The 20,505-nt window shown below is 40.9% G+C and overlaps 3 protein-coding genes across 3 annotated transcripts; all 3 read right to left on the reverse strand.

Annotated features, from left to right (window-relative positions):
• Nucleotides 1-262: 262 nt before the first annotated feature.
• LOC107380603 (extracellular calcium-sensing receptor-like) lies at nucleotides 263-5,225 on the reverse strand. Its single transcript, XM_070543252.1, has 10 exons — nucleotides 5,213-5,225; nucleotides 4,471-4,669; nucleotides 3,973-4,267; nucleotides 3,790-3,876; nucleotides 3,361-3,630; nucleotides 2,898-3,098; nucleotides 2,555-2,824; nucleotides 1,476-1,703; nucleotides 1,259-1,382; nucleotides 263-1,182 (listed from the first exon to the last, which is right to left on the reverse strand). Exons 1-10 carry the CDS (start codon nucleotides 5,223-5,225, stop codon nucleotides 263-265), a joined length of 2,607 nt encoding a protein of 868 aa, XP_070399353.1.
• A 603-nt stretch (nucleotides 5,226-5,828) lies between these two features.
• Nucleotides 5,829-13,431, reverse strand: LOC107380602 (extracellular calcium-sensing receptor-like). The gene is made up of 12 exons (XM_015951903.3): nucleotides 13,427-13,431; nucleotides 12,921-12,987; nucleotides 12,805-12,846; nucleotides 11,809-11,972; nucleotides 11,418-11,712; nucleotides 11,227-11,313; nucleotides 10,790-11,059; nucleotides 10,229-10,426; nucleotides 9,894-10,160; nucleotides 8,624-8,851; nucleotides 8,414-8,537; nucleotides 5,829-7,149 (listed from the first exon to the last, which is right to left on the reverse strand). Exons 1-12 carry the CDS (start codon nucleotides 13,429-13,431, stop codon nucleotides 6,209-6,211), a joined length of 2,688 nt encoding a protein of 895 aa, XP_015807389.3. The 3' UTR covers nucleotides 5,829-6,208.
• A 1,458-nt stretch (nucleotides 13,432-14,889) lies between these two features.
• LOC107380601 (extracellular calcium-sensing receptor-like) lies at nucleotides 14,890-19,625 on the reverse strand. The gene is made up of 10 exons (XM_070543253.1): nucleotides 19,488-19,625; nucleotides 19,182-19,351; nucleotides 18,802-19,096; nucleotides 18,640-18,726; nucleotides 18,264-18,533; nucleotides 17,963-18,163; nucleotides 17,586-17,858; nucleotides 17,116-17,343; nucleotides 16,902-17,025; nucleotides 14,890-15,908 (listed from the first exon to the last, which is right to left on the reverse strand). The coding sequence occupies exons 1-10, from the start codon at nucleotides 19,623-19,625 to the stop codon at nucleotides 15,001-15,003; spliced, it is 2,694 nt and encodes an 897-aa protein (XP_070399354.1). The 3' UTR covers nucleotides 14,890-15,000.
• Nucleotides 19,626-20,505: the final 880 nt, after the last annotated feature.

Here is a 20,505-nt window from a genome sequence, read left to right on the forward strand (position 1 = left end):
CATCACCTTGTATATTGTTGTCTTCACATTAAATCAGCAGTGACAAATTACAGGCTTCTTCCAATATAGACATTTTTATTGTAAATAACCAAATACATATTTGTATATGAACAATACAATGGTGATGCAGAGTAAATGTTGATATCTTGAGATTTGAGTCATTTTATATGGTTAAAATCTGCTCCTGACTAGGTTTCTTAGAACATCCTGATTCTTAAAACTAAGTTTAAATTATTTACTGACTGATATCGATTTCAAATAACTAGCTTAAATCCTTTGTAGTCCCACGACCCATTATGGTTTTCTTAGTGTTTCTCTCTGGTCTCATCAGGATTATGTAACATTTGGGTCCAAACAGAGCCACCAAGAGGCCAAAACTGGAAGCCAGGATGGCAAACACCTCCACTGCATCTGCGTATCTTCCTGGAGAGTTGATATAAGCAGGAACAAAGGCCACCCACACAGCGCAGAAGATCAACATGCTGAAGGTGATACACTTTGCCTCGTTGAAGTTGTCTGGAAGATTTCTTGCTAAAAATGCTAAGGCGAAGCTGAGACTAGCCAGTATGCCAATGTAGCCAATTAAAACTGAAAATCCCAATTTTGAACCAACTTCACACTCATAAATTATCTTATCATTGTGGTATTGGGTGTTTCTATGTGGTGTTGGTGATGCAGAGATAATCCACACAACACAGACTGCTGCCTGAATGCAAGTAAGAACAAAAACCGTTCCTCTCTGCTGTGCAGGACCAAACCACTTGAGATGGACCCCTCCTCCTGGCTTGGAGGCCTTGAACACAGCCAGAACCACCATGGTTTTCACCAGGATGCATGAAACACAAAGAACAAAGCTGATCCCAAATGCTACATGTCTCATTTGGCAGGTCCACAGATGGGGCTGTCCAATGAACAGCAGTGAACAGAGGAAGCACAATTTGAGTGACATTAGGAGCAGAAAACTCAGTTCTGAATTGTTGGATCTTACAAGAGGAGTTCTGCGATGATAGATGAATATTCCCAGAACAACGGAACAGATTAATGCGCCCAGCAACGAGGTGGTTGTCAAGCAGATACCTAGAGGTTCCTGATAGGACAGGAACTCCGTTTTCTTAGGAATACAGTGGTCACGTTGCGGGCTGGACCAGGAGTCTTCTGGACAACTGAAGCACTCTCTAGAGTCTGGTAGTGCAGGAAAAAGTATTTAGTAGTTTGTGTACATAATTTAAAATATCTGAAGTCAATGAAACACACCAACCAGTGTTATTGCTCATCTTTCCTTCGGAACACGGGATACAGTCAAAACAGCATTCAGGTTGATTCTTTTTTCTGGCCAGTCGATAACCTGGAGGACAGCTATCACTGCACACTGAACGTGGTGGCTGAAGAAGGAAAAAAAGGTTCTGCCTTACAAAATTACTCTATAATAATATCATCTTTACAATTTAAAAAAAGCTGTCAGATAAATAAATAACCTGTTTGGATTCAAAGTTCCAGAAGAGTTTGTTTTCATCAAGCCTGAGTTCTTCACCTCTAAATGGAGACCTTTTTACTTCACCAACATACCGAACTGAAATTCCTCCATTTGAAAGCTGCTGCCAGTTCATCACATCATATATTGGCAGAGCATCACCGTTTTCATCAAATGTCACTTGATCTCCAAACAGAGTAGTGAAATTAACCTCTTGCAAATAGTGTAAGAGCTACATATGAGACGGGGTGGGGTGGCGGTGGGGTGGGGGTGGGGGGGGGGGGTGTCAGGGTCAGAAATCAACTTTTACAAATATTACAAAGTGAGTTTTAGGCACTCTGAGCATCACTCCATTGTTTATGTTTATTTAGCAGGCGCTTTTATCCAAAGCAACTTACAATGTTATAACCTATAGGGCATGTTGTGATCTGTGGGGGAAGCCGGAGTACCCGGAGGAAACCCACGCATGCATGGGGATAACACGCAGAAAGGCTGCAGCCAAGTTTCGAACCTGCAACCTTCATGCTGCGAGGCAACAGTGCTAACCACTGCGCCACCATGCAGCCCATTGTGTTTGTTGTAATAATTCATAAGAGCAACGTTCTGGTCTTAAAGTGACAATGTGTATTTTTCTTGGTGATAAGGGGCAGTACCTACATCCCTAAATCATTGCAAGCAAGCAGTATTTTTGTTGTCGAGTAAAACCTTACCAACGGATGGCCATTATGGTCAAAAATCCCTGGGAGTGCAACCTCCAGCAACGGGCTGGCAACGAGCAAAGAGGTAAAAGTGTAAAACAACAATGTTTGTGAGTGGCGAAAGTTTGTAACTGTTTGTTACGAATCAGCAAATGCATTTTGTCCTCAAGGGCTCCTGTAGAAGGAATCATGATGTCTACCAGAGACTTAGACCCGCTCCCATGTATTTTAGAGCAGATTTTTATGGTTTTATGTTATGAAGCCGCCAATAATTTTTAGCAACTGGGCATCATTCATCTGCATTTGAATGGACATTTCCAGGGATTAATGAGAAAAACTACACATTGTCTCTTTAATGTCAGCTGACTCAGAAATAATCTACTACCTGCCACGGCTCCAGACGTTGCAATGAGATACAGCTTTGCCCATTTAGGCGCTCCCTTTCCACTTCACACTTCAGCATACCATCAAGAGCATAGGCCAGAGCATACACAGCCTTATAAACATTATACTCAGGTCTTAGGTTAGTAAGATCCAAAAATTCAGGCTCTGCCATATTAATGTCTTCCTTTCCTGTGCAGAGAGCTTCATTTTCTTCCACCAAGTCTCCCTGATTAAATCGACAGTTAAACGTGTGCTCCCAAAACTGTTTTATCTGAAAAACAATGAAAAGTTAAGATTTAGAAACACTTTCAGATAATCACTCGTTAACATGTTGATAGCGCTACCAGATTGTTTTTGTAGTTGTTGTTTTTGTCAGGGTGTATTTGTAAGAGGAAGTCCTTAAGTCGTGGAATTTCTCCTCTACGGATGGCAATACCCAATGTGCCTCCAAGGTAAGGCATGAAGCGAGATGTCTGAAGCACAGCTGCCGTTGCCCAGGCCTCGCTTGCTATCCACTGTCGGTCTGTTACATTTTGGAGTAAAACCTGTGCAATAGGGAAAAAAAACACGTTCTTTGGTGAATTAGTAAAGAAAACAAGAAAAAAAAGACATCAGTAAAAACATTTAGTATTTTCATATGTGAATTTAAATGAATCCTTAAACATTTAATTTCTAATGCAGTTTAAACATCAAGCACTAAGAGTTATAAAAATAAAATTCTCTTTAAGCAGAACTGACAAGATGGCGGTCAGAATATTTTGAAGGACACACACGCACTAAAATAAAACTTCTTCTGCATCTTCTTACCTCTTCTGTCAGCCTGACTGTGTGAATCTCGTGTGCAAACACAATGACCACACGTGCTGCCGATGTCTTGATCACATTGACAATCCTCTTAAGTTCAACCGGGTTACTGTCCCAAGGCAAAACCTCAAGATAGGCCAGACAACCTCCACCTGAATGAGCCAGGTCAGACTGGAAAGTCTGGGCAACGTTGAATCCATAATCATCATCTGTGACCAGCAGACCCACCCACGTCCAGCCGAAGTGTTTCAGAATCTGAATTACAGCTTTTACCTGACAACGTTAACAACACGATGAGAGCAGGAAGCTTACAGGCTGGTAAACTTCATTTATTTTATTACGATGAAACCAAAATCATTGGAAAGTTGTTTCCAGCTGACATAACACCTTTCTATAAAATCGATAAGACATGTTTTGTAGATCTCCGATCACCTGAAATGCATCACTTGGTATTGTTCTGAAGAAAGATGGAAACTGTTGGCGATTACTCAGGCAGGAGCATGTAGCAAAATAACTCACCTGTACACACAGTTAACAGCATCAGTGAAGGCATAAGCATCCTGGTTTCAAACCAGATAAAAGATGAGAGAAATCAAATAGAAAGAGTAAACTCACAATTGGCATTTTGAATAAACCTAGTACATTAGCTATTGCAATGGAAAATGTGGAATAAGAGTCACCAACAATCCCCAGGACCGGAGGGGTGACTGCACAGTTCTCCTGAAGCAGAAACTGCTCATCCTGACTGCTGGCCAGTGATAACGCACCACTAAATCCAATGACAAGTGCACCACAGTTATCATAAAGACTGTATCCCAGTGTCACGTTAGGCAGCAAATCAGGGTTTTGGTTGATCTCACTGATAGCAAAGGCCATTGTCATTGCATCCCTGAATCCAAGAGTGTCAAACCTAACAAAGAAACAGCTTTTTATTCAATAATAAGTGAGCGTTTTTTGATTTTCAGTTATGATGTATGCAGAGGAATACATAAAAAAACATTAAACACAAGGATGCACATTTATGCTCATTTTTAATTATTCTGTGTGATCTCAAAAGACAACACAATCAGTCAAAATCAACTTGCTTTACTTCCAAACCTGCGAGAGACTTACCCAGTGCATGTTGGCTGCTGGGGCTCAGAGGTGAATGTCGCTTGGGGATAAACTGATGTGTAGTGGACCTCAAACAGCCCACCCAGAACCACATCTCCAGGCTCGTGTAGCTCATTAAGATAAAACTTTTTCCATAATTTACAAGACGAGGCAAAGGACTCAGACGCACAGAGCACCCAAGAGAAAGTTAACATCAAACCTGCACAAAGCAAAGTTCTCATAACTGTTCTCCCTTCACAGTTGTTTATATCATTCATTCAAAGGGACTACAATTTATACACACCATGATGTCATCGTGCTGGTTCAGGTTAATGATCATCATTAAGACCTTACCTGGAATTTAACTGTATTCAACCATCAAAGTATAACCATTAATCTTTAATAACAATATTGCAGGAAAACAATCACAACAAACTGTTTATTTTGTTATTGGGGGGGGGGGGGGGGGGGGGGTAGTCTTGAAGTTGGAAGCATTTTAACTTTCGTTAAAAGCATTTGTTAAGCTTTTTAACAGCAATGGAACACAGGCTTTACATCAGCTGCACTGATTATGTTTTTAATCAGTTATTTTTTATTTTTAAAGCACATTTGGAAAAACTATTTAGGTTAAAAAAATGTTATGCCTCCTAACAAACTTCTATTATAATACATTGTATACATATGCATATGTATAAGAAGTGATTGTCTCACTTTTGTCTAAAATACTCCAATAACTACTGGACCATCCGATTGTCGGTCTTACAGAACCGCCGCATTTTCGCACTTATTTTGTAACAGAACACCTTCGGTGTGAGAGGTTTTATATATATATATATATATATATATATATATGGGGTGACGGTGGCACAGGAGTTAAGCGCTCGCCCCGCAATCGGAAGGTTGCAGGTTCGAGCTGTCAGGGTCTGTCGCTGTCGTTGTGTCCTTGGACAAGACACTTAACCCACATTGCCTGCTGGTGGTGGTCGGAGGGACCGGTGGCGCCAGTGCTTGGCAGCCTTGCCTCTGTCAGTGCGCCCCAGGGCAGCTGTGGCTACATCGTAGCTCATCCCCACCAGTGTGTGAATGTGTGTGTGAATGGGTGAATGACTGATTGTGTTGCAAAGCACCTTTGGGGGTTCCAGGACTCTAGAAGGCGCTATATCAAATACAGGCCATTTACAATATATATGATTTTCTAATCTAAAAAATACAAAAGACAAGGTCAAACCATATGAAGTTGATATTGTACTTTATGTTTCAATTATAAAACTTCCAGATGTTGGATCAACCAACACATTCTCGCACGAAGCATCGAAAACTGATGATGGGTGACCAAGCATTTCTAAGTTCTGGCGGGGAGCCAACGCACGGTGCCAGAGCGCCAGTTTTCGACGTCTGTGGTAAAACCAACATTTCATCAACATTTAACATTGAACCTCTTGCTATTTAACCTTCCCCTTACCCCCCTCCAAACCTTAACCCTGTTTCTCATTCTAATTTTCCTGTTAACCATGTTGGAGAGGGACGTTACAACTGGAAACAAAGTTTTACATGCGCAGTAGGGTTAAGGTTAGGATGGGTGTGACGGGGAGGTTAAATAGCAAGAGGGGAAAGGTTAGAATTTGTTGAAATCTTCGTTTTACTGCGGGCGCTCTGGAGCCCCAATGCATCTGAAGTGTAATTTTTCAACGCTTCAGGTGTGAGAATGTGTTGGATCAGCACAAATAAAGTCTGTTTTTCTTTTCTTTTAACTTTTGACTCATTGCTTAAGATGAGATGTTTCAAAATGTAGATTTTTTGGTTTGCGACCCATAATGGCTTGCCGTGTGTTTTGTTCTGGTCTCAACAGTATTATGAAACATTTAGGGCCAAATAATGCTATCAAGAGACCAAAACTTGAAGCCAGGATGGCAAACACCTCCACTGCATCAGCATATTTTCCTGGTGAGTTAATGTATGCAGGAACAAAGGCCACCCACACAGCACAGAAAATCAGTATGCTGAAAGTGATGAGTCTGGCTTCATTGAAGTTGTCTGGAAGATTTCTTGCTAAAAATGCTAATACGAAGCTGCTGACAGCCAGTAAGGCAATATAGCCGAGTAAAGCACTAAATCCAATAACAGAACCAACTAAACACTCATAAACTATGATGTCTTTGTGGTACTGGGTGTTTTTAAAAGGTAGCGGTGAAGCAGTGACAATCCATGCCGTACAGATAGCTGCTTGAATGCAGGTAAGGGCAAAAACGGTGCCTCTTTGTTGCACAATTCCAAACCACTTGAGACGGGCTTCGCCTCCTGGCTTGGAGGCCTTGAACACAGCCAGAACCACCATGGTTTTAACCAGAATGCAGGAAACACAAAGAACAAAGCTGATCCCAAAGGCTGCATGTCTCAGCTGGCATGTCCACAGTCTGGGTCTTCCAACGAACAGCAGCGAACACAGGAAACATAACTTCAGGGACAATAAGAGGAGAAAACTCAGTTCTGAATTGTTGGATCGGACAATGGGTGTTTGACGATGATAGGTGAAGATCCCGAGAACAATGGCACAGGAGAATGCACCCAGCAACGAGGCCGTGGTCAAACACGCACCCAGTGGTTCTTGATAGGAGAGGAACTCGGTTCTCTTGGGAACACAATGGTCACGTCGGGGGCTGGACCAGAAGTCTTCTGGACATCTGAAGCATTCCAAGGAGTCTGAAAATGAGAGGATTCCCATTTCTAATAAGTGAAAGTGATTAATACCCAATCAATTCTTTAAATCAATAAGGTTTCTGCAGCATTAGAGAAATCTTTTTTTTTTTTATATTGGCAAATGTATCAAATTGGACTTTGGGTGTCTTGTAAATGAAAATGTAATTATTTAAATGAGTCAGGGAGATAATTGAATGCACATGCAACCAACTATACCCATTGTAATGCTCTGTTTTAATGCAAAGCACAGAACAATGGAAACATTTATTTTGACTTTAGTCCCATCTTTACAATGATTAAAACATTTTGAAAACACTATAAACAACAAAAATAGACAAAAATGTGCTGTTGCTGAAATTGGCAAGAGCCCCAAAAGTTTATGCACTGACATCTCATTTACACCAAATGCAGAACAGATGTGGATCAGAATCCGAGTGGCTTCCACAAAAACTGAAAATCCCCTTTTCACGGTCTATGGTGTGGTGCACCTCTGGATGTGATGTGAAAAATTGGAACATTTCTGCATGATTTCTTTTTTTTTTTTTTTTTTTTTTTTTGCAGCTTCCTCGTGTGAATTGTCATGAAGTTGAAGAAATTGCATGAGCCAGACAGGAAGTAAGACATGTGCCAGTGAAGTGCATTCGGTTTATTTCCAAATAAAACCTGTGCTGCAGCATTCTTTTGGATCCTTTTGTTGTTCTTAATGACCGGGATATCCATAAGAAGTGTATGACAGCACGAGGAGAAAAATGTGGCTTTTGTTTACCAACTCCCTTTTGATACATTCATGGACGTAATTTTCACTTTAGAAGTGTGTGTGTGTGTGTGTGTGTGTGTGTGTGTGTGTGTGTGTGTGTGTGTGTGTGTGTGAGGGGGGGTGGGGGTGGGGGGAATCTTTACAGTATGTTCTAATGGGTAACAGGCTTCAACACAAACGGTTGTTTTCCGCTTGGTCCTAGAGCTCAATCAGTGTCAATTTAATATAAAGTAACATTGTTTTTGGATGGTAAAAAGTGCAGGGATCAAAACTTGACTTTGGAAAAAGGGGTGGGGGGGGGGGGGGGGTGGACAGGGGCATGTCCCCCCTGTCCCCCACCAAAATTACGTCCATGGATACATTTAGTTGTTATCGCCAGACAAAGCACACGATGCACAGTGGGTGCAAATGGCAGTCTGTCCGGAAGCTGCACGGATTCTATTCCAGAAAATACAAGTTCACTTTCTGTATGAAATAACACTTAATAACTAATACCAAAACAATACCAACCAGTTTCATTGCTGACCTTTCCTTCAGAACAAGCAATGCAGTAAAAGCAACACAAAGGCTCCCCTTTCCTCCTCACCATGTGCGTTCCTGGGGGGCAGCTTTCACTGCACACCGACCTGGGGGGCTGTTGAGACAAAGCAGGACCTCAGCAGTTTTCTACACAGAGGCATGGATTTTAAGCTGTATTAAACCAAACAATAACTTTGCAACCTGTTTGGATTCAAAGTTCCAGAAGATTTTGCCTTCATCGAGCGTGAGCTCGTCACCTTTAGAGGCGGACCTCTTGACCTCACCCACACGCTGAACTTTACTTTTTCCGTCAGGGAGCTGCAGCCAGTTCACCACATCGTATATGGGTAAAGCATCACCGTTCTCATCAAATGAGACTTGGTCACCGAAGGATGTGGTGAAATTAACATTTTCTAGGTAAAACGCAAACTAGGATAGGAGAGGAAACAGGTTAAATCCAGAATTCTTTGCTTGTGAAAAGCATTTCACGAGTAATTTAAATTTAATTATCAGTTTTGCAGCTCTATGAAATATATTTTTGATTTATAACCATGCAATACATTTAGTCAAATCAACTCATTAAAACAACTTCGATTTCTTGAGTAATTTCTTACACAACAATTGAATAAATATCTAATAACTCTATCATTACAAAATGAACTTTACTGTCTTTGCTAGTTTAAGAAGTAATTTCTTTCTACATAATATATATAAAAAACTGAATATATAATGTTCTAGAGTGATTTGGCGCCACATAAATAAACCAATTGCAAACAGCATGAGCACCTACACTCAAAAACATGATACATTAACTGAATTGTTTGATTTTTGTCATTAAGGACAGAAAAAAATATATGCTTAATTTACTTATAATCTCATAGATGGGACATCTACAGGTGAAACTTGAATGGCATATTGTGCAAAGTTCATTCATTTTTCTTTTGTTGGTTGTAACGTAGGAGGACCCAATCAAAAACGAGATCGCCCGTCTTAAGCAGTTTTTATCCTCCTAAAATATAAATACGTAAACAAATGAGTACATTTCAGTTCAATTAAAAAAGTGAAACTAATTAATGCGATGAACTCATTACATGCAAAGATATAATTCATACGTTTTTTGTTACTTTTGGGATGAAAATGGCTCACAGCTTATCAAACTCCAAATTTTAAATCTCTGGAAATTAAAATATTGCTTAAAATAAGTAAAATAAGATTTCCATATAGGGAAATGTCACACATCTGAAACAGTGTAGTCATGCATGTGTACTTAGTATTTGGTTTGTGCCCTTTTTGCTTTTACATTAGCACAATATTAAAATAGTATTGGGTATAAAGACAAATTTTAACAACAAAACAATTAAACTTGCAAATTAATAATATGCATGCTTGAATTTAAATTGACTGAAGAACAGTGACAAGTGATGTAATAATTTATTGAGCATGACTGACAGTTTATATGAAACTAACATACCTGCCAGAGCTCCAATGTTTGCAAACTGGAGCAGCTCTTCTCTCCAAAGGCATCAGGAACACATAGCATGTCGTGTAGAGCATGTGCTAATGCATACACAGCCTTGTAAATATTATATTCTGGCCTCAGTTCTGACACATCCAGCAGGTCGGTCTTCACATTCTCTAGATTTTCTTCCCCAGAACACTGTGCCCCTCCAGCCTCCACCCAACCAACTGGAGGTGGTGAAAACTTACAGTTAAACGTGTGTTCCCAAAACTGTTTCACCTGAAATGATTAAAACAAAAACATACGTTAGTGAAAATAAATACCACCATGTTTTTGCTGCAACTCACCATGTTATTTTCATTGCCTTGCTGTTCAGGATGAACTCTCCATAGGAAGTCACTGAGTCCTGGTATTTCTCCTCGACGGATGGCGATACCCAAGGTTCCTGCCAGAAAGGGCATGAAGGCTGAGGTCTGGAGTCCATCAACTAAAGTCCAAGCTTCACTGGCAATCCACTGCAGGCCTGTGACGTTCTGCTTCACCACCTGGCATCACATATTCTTGGTGTTTTAATGATTTTTGTGTAACTTATACCAGTTACTTTATGTACTCAGAAACATGTGTACCGAACTCAGTGATCAAATCAGTGAACAATTACATCCAAGATGCTTTACTAAAATATTTACTGCTTTTATGTATGCATTAAAAAACACCTTACAATTTATAATATAATGGGAAAAAATTGACAAATGATTTAAAAAAAAAGGATCAACTAAAATGCTTTTTCACATATTTGACTTGCCAAAATGGAATAAAGAATTTTGAATTTTCAAGTGCAATCAAGTCCATTTGGTAAAAAAAAACAAAACTCTCTTTGATTTCTACTTTTGCATATTTTTTATTCCAACCTGCTCCAGGACTTGAATCATATGCATCTGATGTGCAAACGCCATCACAACACGTGCTGTGGATTTTCTCATCACATTTACAATCCTCTGATACTCGCTTGGATCGTTGCCCCAGGGCAAAATCTCTATGTAAGCCAGACAGCCTCCGCCTGCACGTGTCAAGTCAGTTTGAAAGGATCTGGAAACATGGAGGCCATAGTCATCATCACTGACCAGAAGACCTGCCCATGACCACCCAAAGTGTTGTAGGATGCGGATCATGGCACGCACCTGAGTGAAAATAGAGTGAAGGGACAAAAATGAGAGATTAGATGCAAATTTTCATGACCAAAATACAAACGTTGTTACAGAGAAAGAATATTTTTGTTTCATTAGCAATATTTATTTTCCTGTGAGTTTCTTTGGTTTTCGTGAGTCGTTTGTTAAATTTGTTCTACCTGGAAACCATCGCTTGGGATTGTTCTGAAGAAGGATGGAAATCGCTGACGATCACTCAGACATGAACATGTAGCAAAATAACTCACCTACGGGGGGGGGGGGGGGGGGGGGGGGGGGGGGGGCAAAAATTGTACACATGCTCAAATGCACCAAGTGAAAAGGACACAACGTGTGAAGGAGGGAAACTTACCATAGGCAGCTTGTATAAACCTAAAACATCTAAAGCAGCTATGGAAAACGTGGAAAAGGGATCGCCGACAATTCCCACAACTGGGGGAACCCCTGAGCAGTTGTCCTGAAGCAAAAACTGTTCCTCTTGACCACTGGACATTGACAGTGCAGCACTAAATCCGATTCCTAGAGTGGCACAGTTGTCATAAAGACTGTATCCCAGAGTGATATTGGGCAGCAAGTCGGGGTTGTTGTTGATCTCTTCAATTGCAAAAGCCATGGTCATGGCATGCCTGAACCCAAGTGTGTCAAAGCTAACAGTAAAACAAAGCAATAAAACAAGAATCTAGATATAAAGCATTAAAATAATATAACATCCGAGTGTTACTGGCTAATTGTAACAAACTTACCCCTGGCAACTGGGCTGTTGTGGCGCAGAGGTGAATGTGTGTTCAGGAAACACAGAATTGTAGTGGACCTCGAACAGCCCTCCCAGAACTACATCCCCCGGCTTGTGCAGACCATTTAAATTAAACGTTCTCAGTAATTTACAAGATGACGAAAAGAAGGAAGACTCAGAAAAGAAAAGAGAGGAATAAATCATAATCTGATAGATATTTATAAGCAAACAATTGACAAAGAAAGCCCCCATTTCTTACCTTCTACTCACAAGTCCACAAATAAAAACCTAATTTATACACAAGGTTATGTTGTCTTGGTTGGACCTTTTTCATCATTCACTCCCATCAGGACCCAGATGCAAACCCTTGGGGATGATGCTAAATGAAAAATAATATAGCTCAATTATTGAAGCTTTTAAACAGTGTCATAATTATTTATTTAGAATATTTGATTCTTTGCAGCTTCTGTTCAGTCAAAAGTCAGTTACCATGCTATAGATTATGTAAAATTTAAGTAAATGATTGTTTGAATGCTTTAATATAGGGTGTTGCAAAGAGGTCTTTATTCCACCTGTCCCGGGATCCATTGATTTCCGTCTTTCACATTCATTTTCTCTTTTCTTGTATTTTATTCACATATTTTATTAATTTTTCTTCAAATTGAACCATATTTGTACTCAATTTTTGAAGATTTTTTTGTATTTTGAATTTCTTGTTCTTTTGAAGCACCTCGTGATTTTTATCTTGAAGCTCTTGGCGGGTGCAGACGCTTTTTTCCTCCTCTCCTCCATATCTTATCTTATCCTTTGTCCGTCTCTGTGTGCTGGGTGCACGGCTGCTTCTGCATTTTCCCGGAAACTGGAAACTGAAATACGTTTAAATGGATCTTGGCTGGTCTCTCAACGCGATTGATAAAAATTTTTTCAACGATGAGAACGGGAGAAGGGGCTCCCGGACGCCCTGCCGGTACAGACCCAGCTGGACACATCATGGACTCCTGGAAACAGTGGAACTTGATTTGTTTATCTCAGCTGTCGGTGGAGAACTCTGAAGACGTGCGGATATTCGTGGTGTTGGTGTCAGGTTTCCTGCTCATTGGCCTTGGAGGCTACCTGGCTTACTGGAAAATTTACGAGCTGTCGAGGAATATTGTTCTGATCTCGGAGCTCAGAGATGGTTTGCACTGCGCTATGAATTCAGACTCAAATAATTGTCAAGATGAATCGTAAGCTTGGAACTTTGGCGGATATTCATTCTTTGGCACAAAAGATGGATGCCATCAAGGAGAGAGTGGACGAATCAGCATGGATTGGGATAGATTAACGTCCATGATTGGGATTCTGAGAGGTTGAGGACCAACAAACTGTAAAACATAGAGGAAATCATCTCTGTCTGGCCCCAAAACAATTTCTAATCGGAATCTGGTGTCTTTGAGCCTGCAAGGCTCCAACGACCCCCCCCCCCCCCAGAAGATATGTGGAATGTGCTGTCGCTATGGCAACTCAACTCTGTCTCCTTTCCCAGCCTGGGCGGGACTGCGGGAAGGCCGCTGAAGCGTCCAGGGTCACTGCAACCCTCCAACCCTCAATGCTCCCACCCCTATCCACACTGAGGTGACATGTGCTACTTCATCGTGGCTCCAGGATCTGAAGTTGGGATAGTCCCAACCCACCACCCCACCTAGTGGACACTTGTGTTGGCTGAAGTATTTTGCATATCTGTCTGTTTGAGGTGTTTTATTGCAGAGCAAAGCTGCCCTCCTGGTGGGAGGGTAACTTTGAAGTGCCTTTTTTCCCTCCACCTGAACCAATCCTCATGTAACCCCTCTTATCTCTATAAAGGTAGCGCGACTCAGGGTTGTAAATGACCACAGTCACCAATTCTTGTCATGTGTCTTGTCCATGTATGTCTGATCACTGAATTGTGTGTACTGAAATTAATTTCCCTCTGGGATTAATAAAGTATCTTTGATTTGGATTGATTTGATAAAAGATAATTTTCTTTTTTGTTTGTTTCTTTTTAGTTGTCATAATTTTCTGATACAGTTAAAATGTAAATATTAAATGAATAGGTACATTTTTCCATTTGTACTTTCACAGATATTCAGATTTTAGTAATTTTTTTGTTCAACTTTTTGAATTGCTGTTGAGTTTACCAATTTTTACATTTTGGTCATTTAAATTGGCAGCTTTGTATTAGTTGCTTTATTTATGTGTTTATTGGTGGGGTGGGTGGTATGTTTACATAATGGTCACCAAAATGGACAGGTGTGTCACTCCATACGTTTCTTATAGGTGTCCTCATGGAATGACAGTAGAATTTTATGTCATGGCATGTGTGGAAATTTAGCATCAAACCAATAATAAACCAATATAACAGTTTAATAATTTTATATTATTAATTATAAGAATAGTTATAAAAAAACAGTTTTAATTTACTTTTCAAATATGTTTTTCAAAGGAGGAAAATCTTGATATTGTCATAATTGATACAATATACTATAGAGTTCTGTGTCAAGATTAAACCTGGCTTTAATTTAAGGCTTCAAAATTAAATGCTTCAATAATACCAGAGAGAAATTAAATGTTTTAATTCATAATCTCTGAAGCAATAATAGAAATACAATAGTTGTATCAATAATGATGTCATATGTTCTTCACCGAGTGGTTAAATATGCTGATGGCTGTGAGCAGGCAGGATCTCCTGTAGCAGTTAGTGTTACGGCAGGTCTGAAGAAGCCGCTGACTGAAGATGCTCTGTTGCTTGACAGTGTCCTAAAGACGAAGCTCAATGTTGTCCATCATTTTCCCACAGTAGTCCTCAGAAAAGAAGCAGCCTTTTTATCAGGTTGTTGAGTCTTTTTAGGTCCCTGATTGTGATGCTGTTGCCCCGATAGGAGATAGCTGATGAGGTTGTACTCTGTTAGATGGCAATGCCTAAGTAACTCAAGTAAGAATATGATATCCAGGGGAGAAAAATGTGCATTACATTTATCAGTAAAAAAAAAAAAAAGCTGTTTAACAGAAACGGTTGAAAGGGTGTGACCCTACCTCACACTGCTAGTGAGAGGCACAAGCTCCCTGTGACTCAGACTAGCGATAAGTCGGCAAACAAACCAACTAAAAGGGTCTGTGAAGCATAGCAACGGAGGAATACAAATTATTACATTTAACTGATTTCCTTCTGTCAATGGAATTATTGTTACTTTGTGCCCCGGGCCATTATGGCTTTCTTTGTGTTTTTTTCTGGTCTCATCAATATTACATAACATTTAGGCCCAAACAGAGACATCAAAAGTCCAAAACTGGAAGCCAGGATGGCAAACACCTCCACTGCATCTGCATATTTACCAGGTGAGCTGATGTAAGCAGGAACAAAGGCCACCCACACGGCACAGAAGATCAGCATGCTGAAAGTGATGAGTTTGGCCTCGTTGAAGTTGTCTGGAAGATTTCTTGCTAAAAATGCTAAAATAAAGCTGATCACAGCTAGCATGCCGATGTAGCCAAGTAAAACACTGAAACCAATAATGGAACCAACTAAACACTCATAAACTATTATATCATTGTGGTACTGGATATTCTTATGAGGTACTGGTGAGGCCATCACTATCCAAACAGAACAAACTGCAGCTTGAATGCAAGTAAGGGCAAAAACTGTTCTTTTCTGTTGCGCAGCACCAAACCACTTGAGATTTGCGCCACCTCCTGGCTTGGAAGCCTTGAACACAGCCAGAACCACCATGGTTTTAACCAGGATGCATGAAACACAAAGAACAAAGCTGATCCCAAAGGCTACATGTCTCAGCTGGCATGTCCACAGTCTGGGTTGTCCAATGAACAGCAGCGAACACAGGAAACATAACTTCAGTGAAAATAAGAGGAGGAAACTCAGTTCTGAATTGTTGGCTTTCACCATGGGTGTTTGACGATGACAGGTGAAGATCGCTAAAACAACGGCGCAGCTAATTGTGCCGAGCACTGACGCTGTTGTCAAGCAAACACCCAGAGGCTCTTGATAGGAGAGGAACTCTGTTTTCTTGGGAACACACAGGTCACGCAGGGGACTAGACCAGAAGTCTTCTGGACAGCTGATGCACTCAGCAGAGCCTAAGAAATCAAAAGAAAACATATTTTAATTTATTTGGCTTTTTAAAATGTACTTTATCCTGTTGGTGTTCTTTGTCAGTTCTACCTAACAGTAAGGTGAAAAGGGTCCATAGAATATAGTTGTGTTTCCACTGGAACTTCAGTTTTTTTTTACCGTAACTTCCTGACATGCGCATGCTTCAACTTGAACGGGCCAGCTGTTTCCTGCGCCATTTTCAGGAACTTTCTGCTACCTGATCAGGGGTAGGTACTCGGGATGACCCGGTGGAGTTGCTGAGTCGAACGTTAGTTTAACTCGCGCTGATAGGTTGTACCTCAGTAGGAAATGACCTCCGCAGACGCTGTTCAACATAACCGACAGTAGTAAAATTAGAAGAGTTGCTGGTGAAGCAGAATAGATGCAAAAGAAGGTAAGCACCAACCGCGCTGTTTTAAATTAGCCTTACTAATCTCCCAACACCGGAAAACACGGCAGGATTTCCCCACAACAACGTAATTTGCAGGGCTTTGTGGTTTCACAAAGTGCCGTAAAAAAACAGAGCTTCCTCTGGTCATTGAACGCCACATTTTACATCACGCAGCTGCTCTCATCCTCTGAATACATTAAACATTGCTGGACTTTGAATAAAACTTTTAAAGTTATTGTGGACGCTTTTTGGCGCAGATCAGTGACATCTCTCACTGCTGGTGCAGTCGCGGTAGGCTGGCGTCTGTTCAAAGTCCTGAAAGGGCGGAGAGTACCGGGACATTGTGACTCCTGCTCAATTTCCCCCTCCTAGAATTTACCCTGAAGTTCCTGCAATGGAAACACGGCTCATGTCGTTCGCAGGTGTAGCTATTCCAATGATCTTTTAATTTGCATTTTTAAGAGTCATCAGGCTACGCGATGCAAATAAACCAAGACCACTTTATTTCATTCTATAATTAGTGTTTTTGTATCACTCCTCCAACAATATCTTGTACGTAAACCTGACAGCGAATCATGGCACAAACCTGTTGCATTGCTGAACTTTCCCTCAGAACATGGAATACAATCAAAGCAGCAGACAGGCTGTCCCTTCTGTCTAGCCATCCGAGTCCCTGGAGGACAATTCGTGCTGCACACCGACTCAGGAGGCTGTGGATGAAGCAATAATGTATACATTCTTATGATCAGTCCTTCATTTCACACAGAATACAACGTCCGACAGAGACGAATAAATGCAACCTGATTGTCGTTAAAGTTCCAGAATATTTTGTCCTCATCAAGTTTTAGTTCTTCATCATTGAAGGTTGACTTTTTAACAATTCCCACTTTTTGAACTTTGACACCTCCATCAGGAAGCCACTGCCAGTTCAGAATATCATATGTTGGTAATGCGTCACCGTTTTGGTCAAATGACACTTGATCACCAAATGGAACTGAGAAGTTGACTTTTTCTAAATAATGCATAAGCTGCAAATAAAAAGCATCAAATTCAACATTTAATATTTTGTATAATTTCGATTTTATTCGTTCTATGCTCAGCCTTTCATTCCCTTTTCTACTTTTTTCTTTTGGTTCCTTTCTTTTGCTGCTGTGACATAATGTTTTCCCTCAGTGGGACAATAAAGATATTTTATCTTCTCTTCTATTTTATTCCATTCTGTAAAATCTCAGGATGTAAACATGTAAATTGTTCTAAACAGATGCCACACCTGCCAAGGCTCCATCGTTTGCAGAAAAGCACAGCTGTTGTCGGTGAAAGGTCCCCGCCCTGGCTCACACTTCAACATATCATCGAGGGCATACGCCAGAGCATACACAGCCTTGTAAATATTGTACTCAGGCCGGAGGTTAGAAACATCCAAAAACTCCGTCTCCACACTCTGTAGGTCTTCTTCACCAGTGCAAAAGGCCCCCCCAGCTTCCACCCAACTTGTTGTAGGAGAGAATCTGCACTGAAATGTATGTTCCCAAAACTGCCTAATCTGAAAAAAAAGACAAAAACTAAAAAATACAGAATCTGTCTGAACAAAAACCACAATATTTTCAAAAGTGAAAACAGTTTGAAAGTCAATGTATCTAAATTTACCATGCTGTTTTCATTGTGATAGTTATCACCAGGACGCGTTTTTTGGAGAAAATGTTGAAGTCCCGGTATTTCTCCTCGACTAATTGCAATGCCAAGCGTGCCACCCAAATATGGCATGAGACGAGGCGTTTGGAGAACCACTGCAGTGGTCCAGGCTTCACTTGCCAACCACTGAAGGCCTGTCGCATTCTGTTTTAACACCTAAATATTACATTTGATCAAAAACAGACATGTTTAGTTAGAATATTGCTCTGAAAAAAGAATAAACATAACTTTACCCCCCGGATATCCTGGTAGATACCTCCTCCATCAGCTGAATCATGTGAATCTGGTGCGCAAATACAATTATTACACGAGCTACAGATTTTTTAATCACTTCCACAATTCTTCTGAGTTCAGTTGGGTTTTCGCCCCAGGGCAAAACCTCCAAGTACGCAAGACAACCTAATCCAGACTGAGTCAGCTCAGACTGAAACGACTGGGCGACGTGAAGCCCATAGTCATCATCACTGACCAACAATCCAACCCACGTCCAGTCAAAGTGTTTCAAGATCTGAATCATGGCATGCACCTATGTGGAGACAGAGATACGTGGTCATCCATCACTGCAATGCCTCTTGGGCTGGAGTGACTTCATGCTGATTTTCTGACTTTTTTATTTATTTTTTTAATCTCACCTGAAAAGCATCGTTTGGGATTGTTCTAAAGAACGATGGAAACCTGCGGCGATCGCTTAGGCAGGAACATGTGGCAAAGTAACTCACCTGTAAAAAACAACAACAAGCTTTTAGAGTATTGTTTTGTTTTTCGTCATCTTAAACTGGGAGAATAAAACTCACGATGGGTAATCTGAATAAACCCAATACATCAGAGGTGGCTATAGAAAATGTGGAGAAGGAATCACCAACAATCCCCAGGACTGGAGGACTCCCGAAGCATCCTGTCTGTGGCACAAACTGTTCCTCTTGACCACTGGCTAGTGATATAGCAGCGCTGAACCCAATTACTAATGTAGCACAGTTATCATATAAACTGTATCCCAGAGTCACATCAGGAAGCAGATTTGGGTTCTCATTGATCTCTTCAATAGCAAACGCCATGGTCAAGGCGTGCCTAAACCCTGGAGGGTCAAAGCTTGAACATAAAAAAGGTACAAATAACACAAAAAGGAGCCAACATGTACATTTATTCAGACGTGTCATCATACAAGACCACTCACCCTTGACAGACGTGCTTATTTGGTTCTGAGGTAAACGTCAGCTCGGGGAAAACAGAGGTGTAGTGGACTTCAAACAGTCCTCCTAGAATCACATCACCGGACCTGTGTAACCCGTTAAGATGAAACGGTCTGATCAGTTTGCACGGTGAGAAAACAGAAGAGAAGGAAAACTCGGCGAGACAATAAACAAAAATCCAGATGTAAAAAGAAACCAGCGTCTGGTGAGATGCCTCCATAACTAAACGTCCTCCTTCCACAATTACACTAAATGCTCATCAGTGGTCATTTTAAATATGTTGCTCTCGCCTTTAATGGGCTTCGTCGCAGCTGGGGGAGGGAATAGTCGTGTGGGTAAGTGGCATACGATGGCTTAGAAACGGAGATAAGTGGTTTATGATAATTTTGTAGCAGCAGTAGCTCAGGTGGTAGAGTGGGTTGCCTCATGATCGGAGGGTCATGGGTTCGATTCCAGCTCCCGCCAGGGGTATCCTGCTGCTGTGTCCTTGGGCAAGACACTTCACCCAACTCGCCTGTGTTAGTGGTGGTCAGAGGGGCCGACGGCGCCAAATGGCAGCCTCGCCTCTGTCAGACCTCCCCAGGGCGGCTGTGGCTACAAGTAGCTTACCATCACTAGCAGTGTGTGAACGTGAGAGTGTGTGAAAGCGTCTTTGCGTGTCTAGAAAAGCGCTATATAAGTTCTATCAATTATTATTATTATTATTATTATTATTATTATTATTATTGTATATCTGCATATGCATAACAATAATCACAGTTGTTCTTGAACAAATATGAAATGTCTGATTGAGCTGGTTAGTTTCAACGCTTAGTCACTTAACTCTTCTGTTTTAAGGGAGCACATTTATTCAACTGGTGTTTGCTCCTTTTATGTAAATATTATTCTATTAAAAATGAATTTTGTTAAAGGTTGTCGGAGATTTACTAAAGAAAGTGGAGGCCGTCAGCCTTAACACCAAAGTCTGTTTTATTGGGTGTTTCGATGTTAATCATCGTGATGAGGAGGAGGAATTCGAATCTTCGTGAACCTCTAGCAGCATAACTAATGGCACACGACATCCTTCACTGTCACAGCTTGACCTCGGGTAGAGGTCAGGAGTTGCTTTATTCAGTTCACTTCAGAACATCTCTGAAGGCTACATTTCCTAAGGACGACTTCTCTGGTTCCAGAACATAAGCAAACGTCTGGAAGTGTAACCTGGAAGTTGAATGATTACCAGGACAAGGGTTCCCTGAGCCCATGTAAAAAAATAAATAAAAGGACATTGTTCTTGTTGTTATATTTTTCCAGTTGTTGACTTTTGTT

This window comes from Nothobranchius furzeri, chromosome 13 (assembly GCF_043380555.1).
Source record: "Nothobranchius furzeri strain GRZ-AD chromosome 13, NfurGRZ-RIMD1, whole genome shotgun sequence".
In the NCBI taxonomy this organism is placed as follows: Eukaryota; Metazoa; Chordata; class Actinopteri; order Cyprinodontiformes; family Nothobranchiidae; genus Nothobranchius; species Nothobranchius furzeri.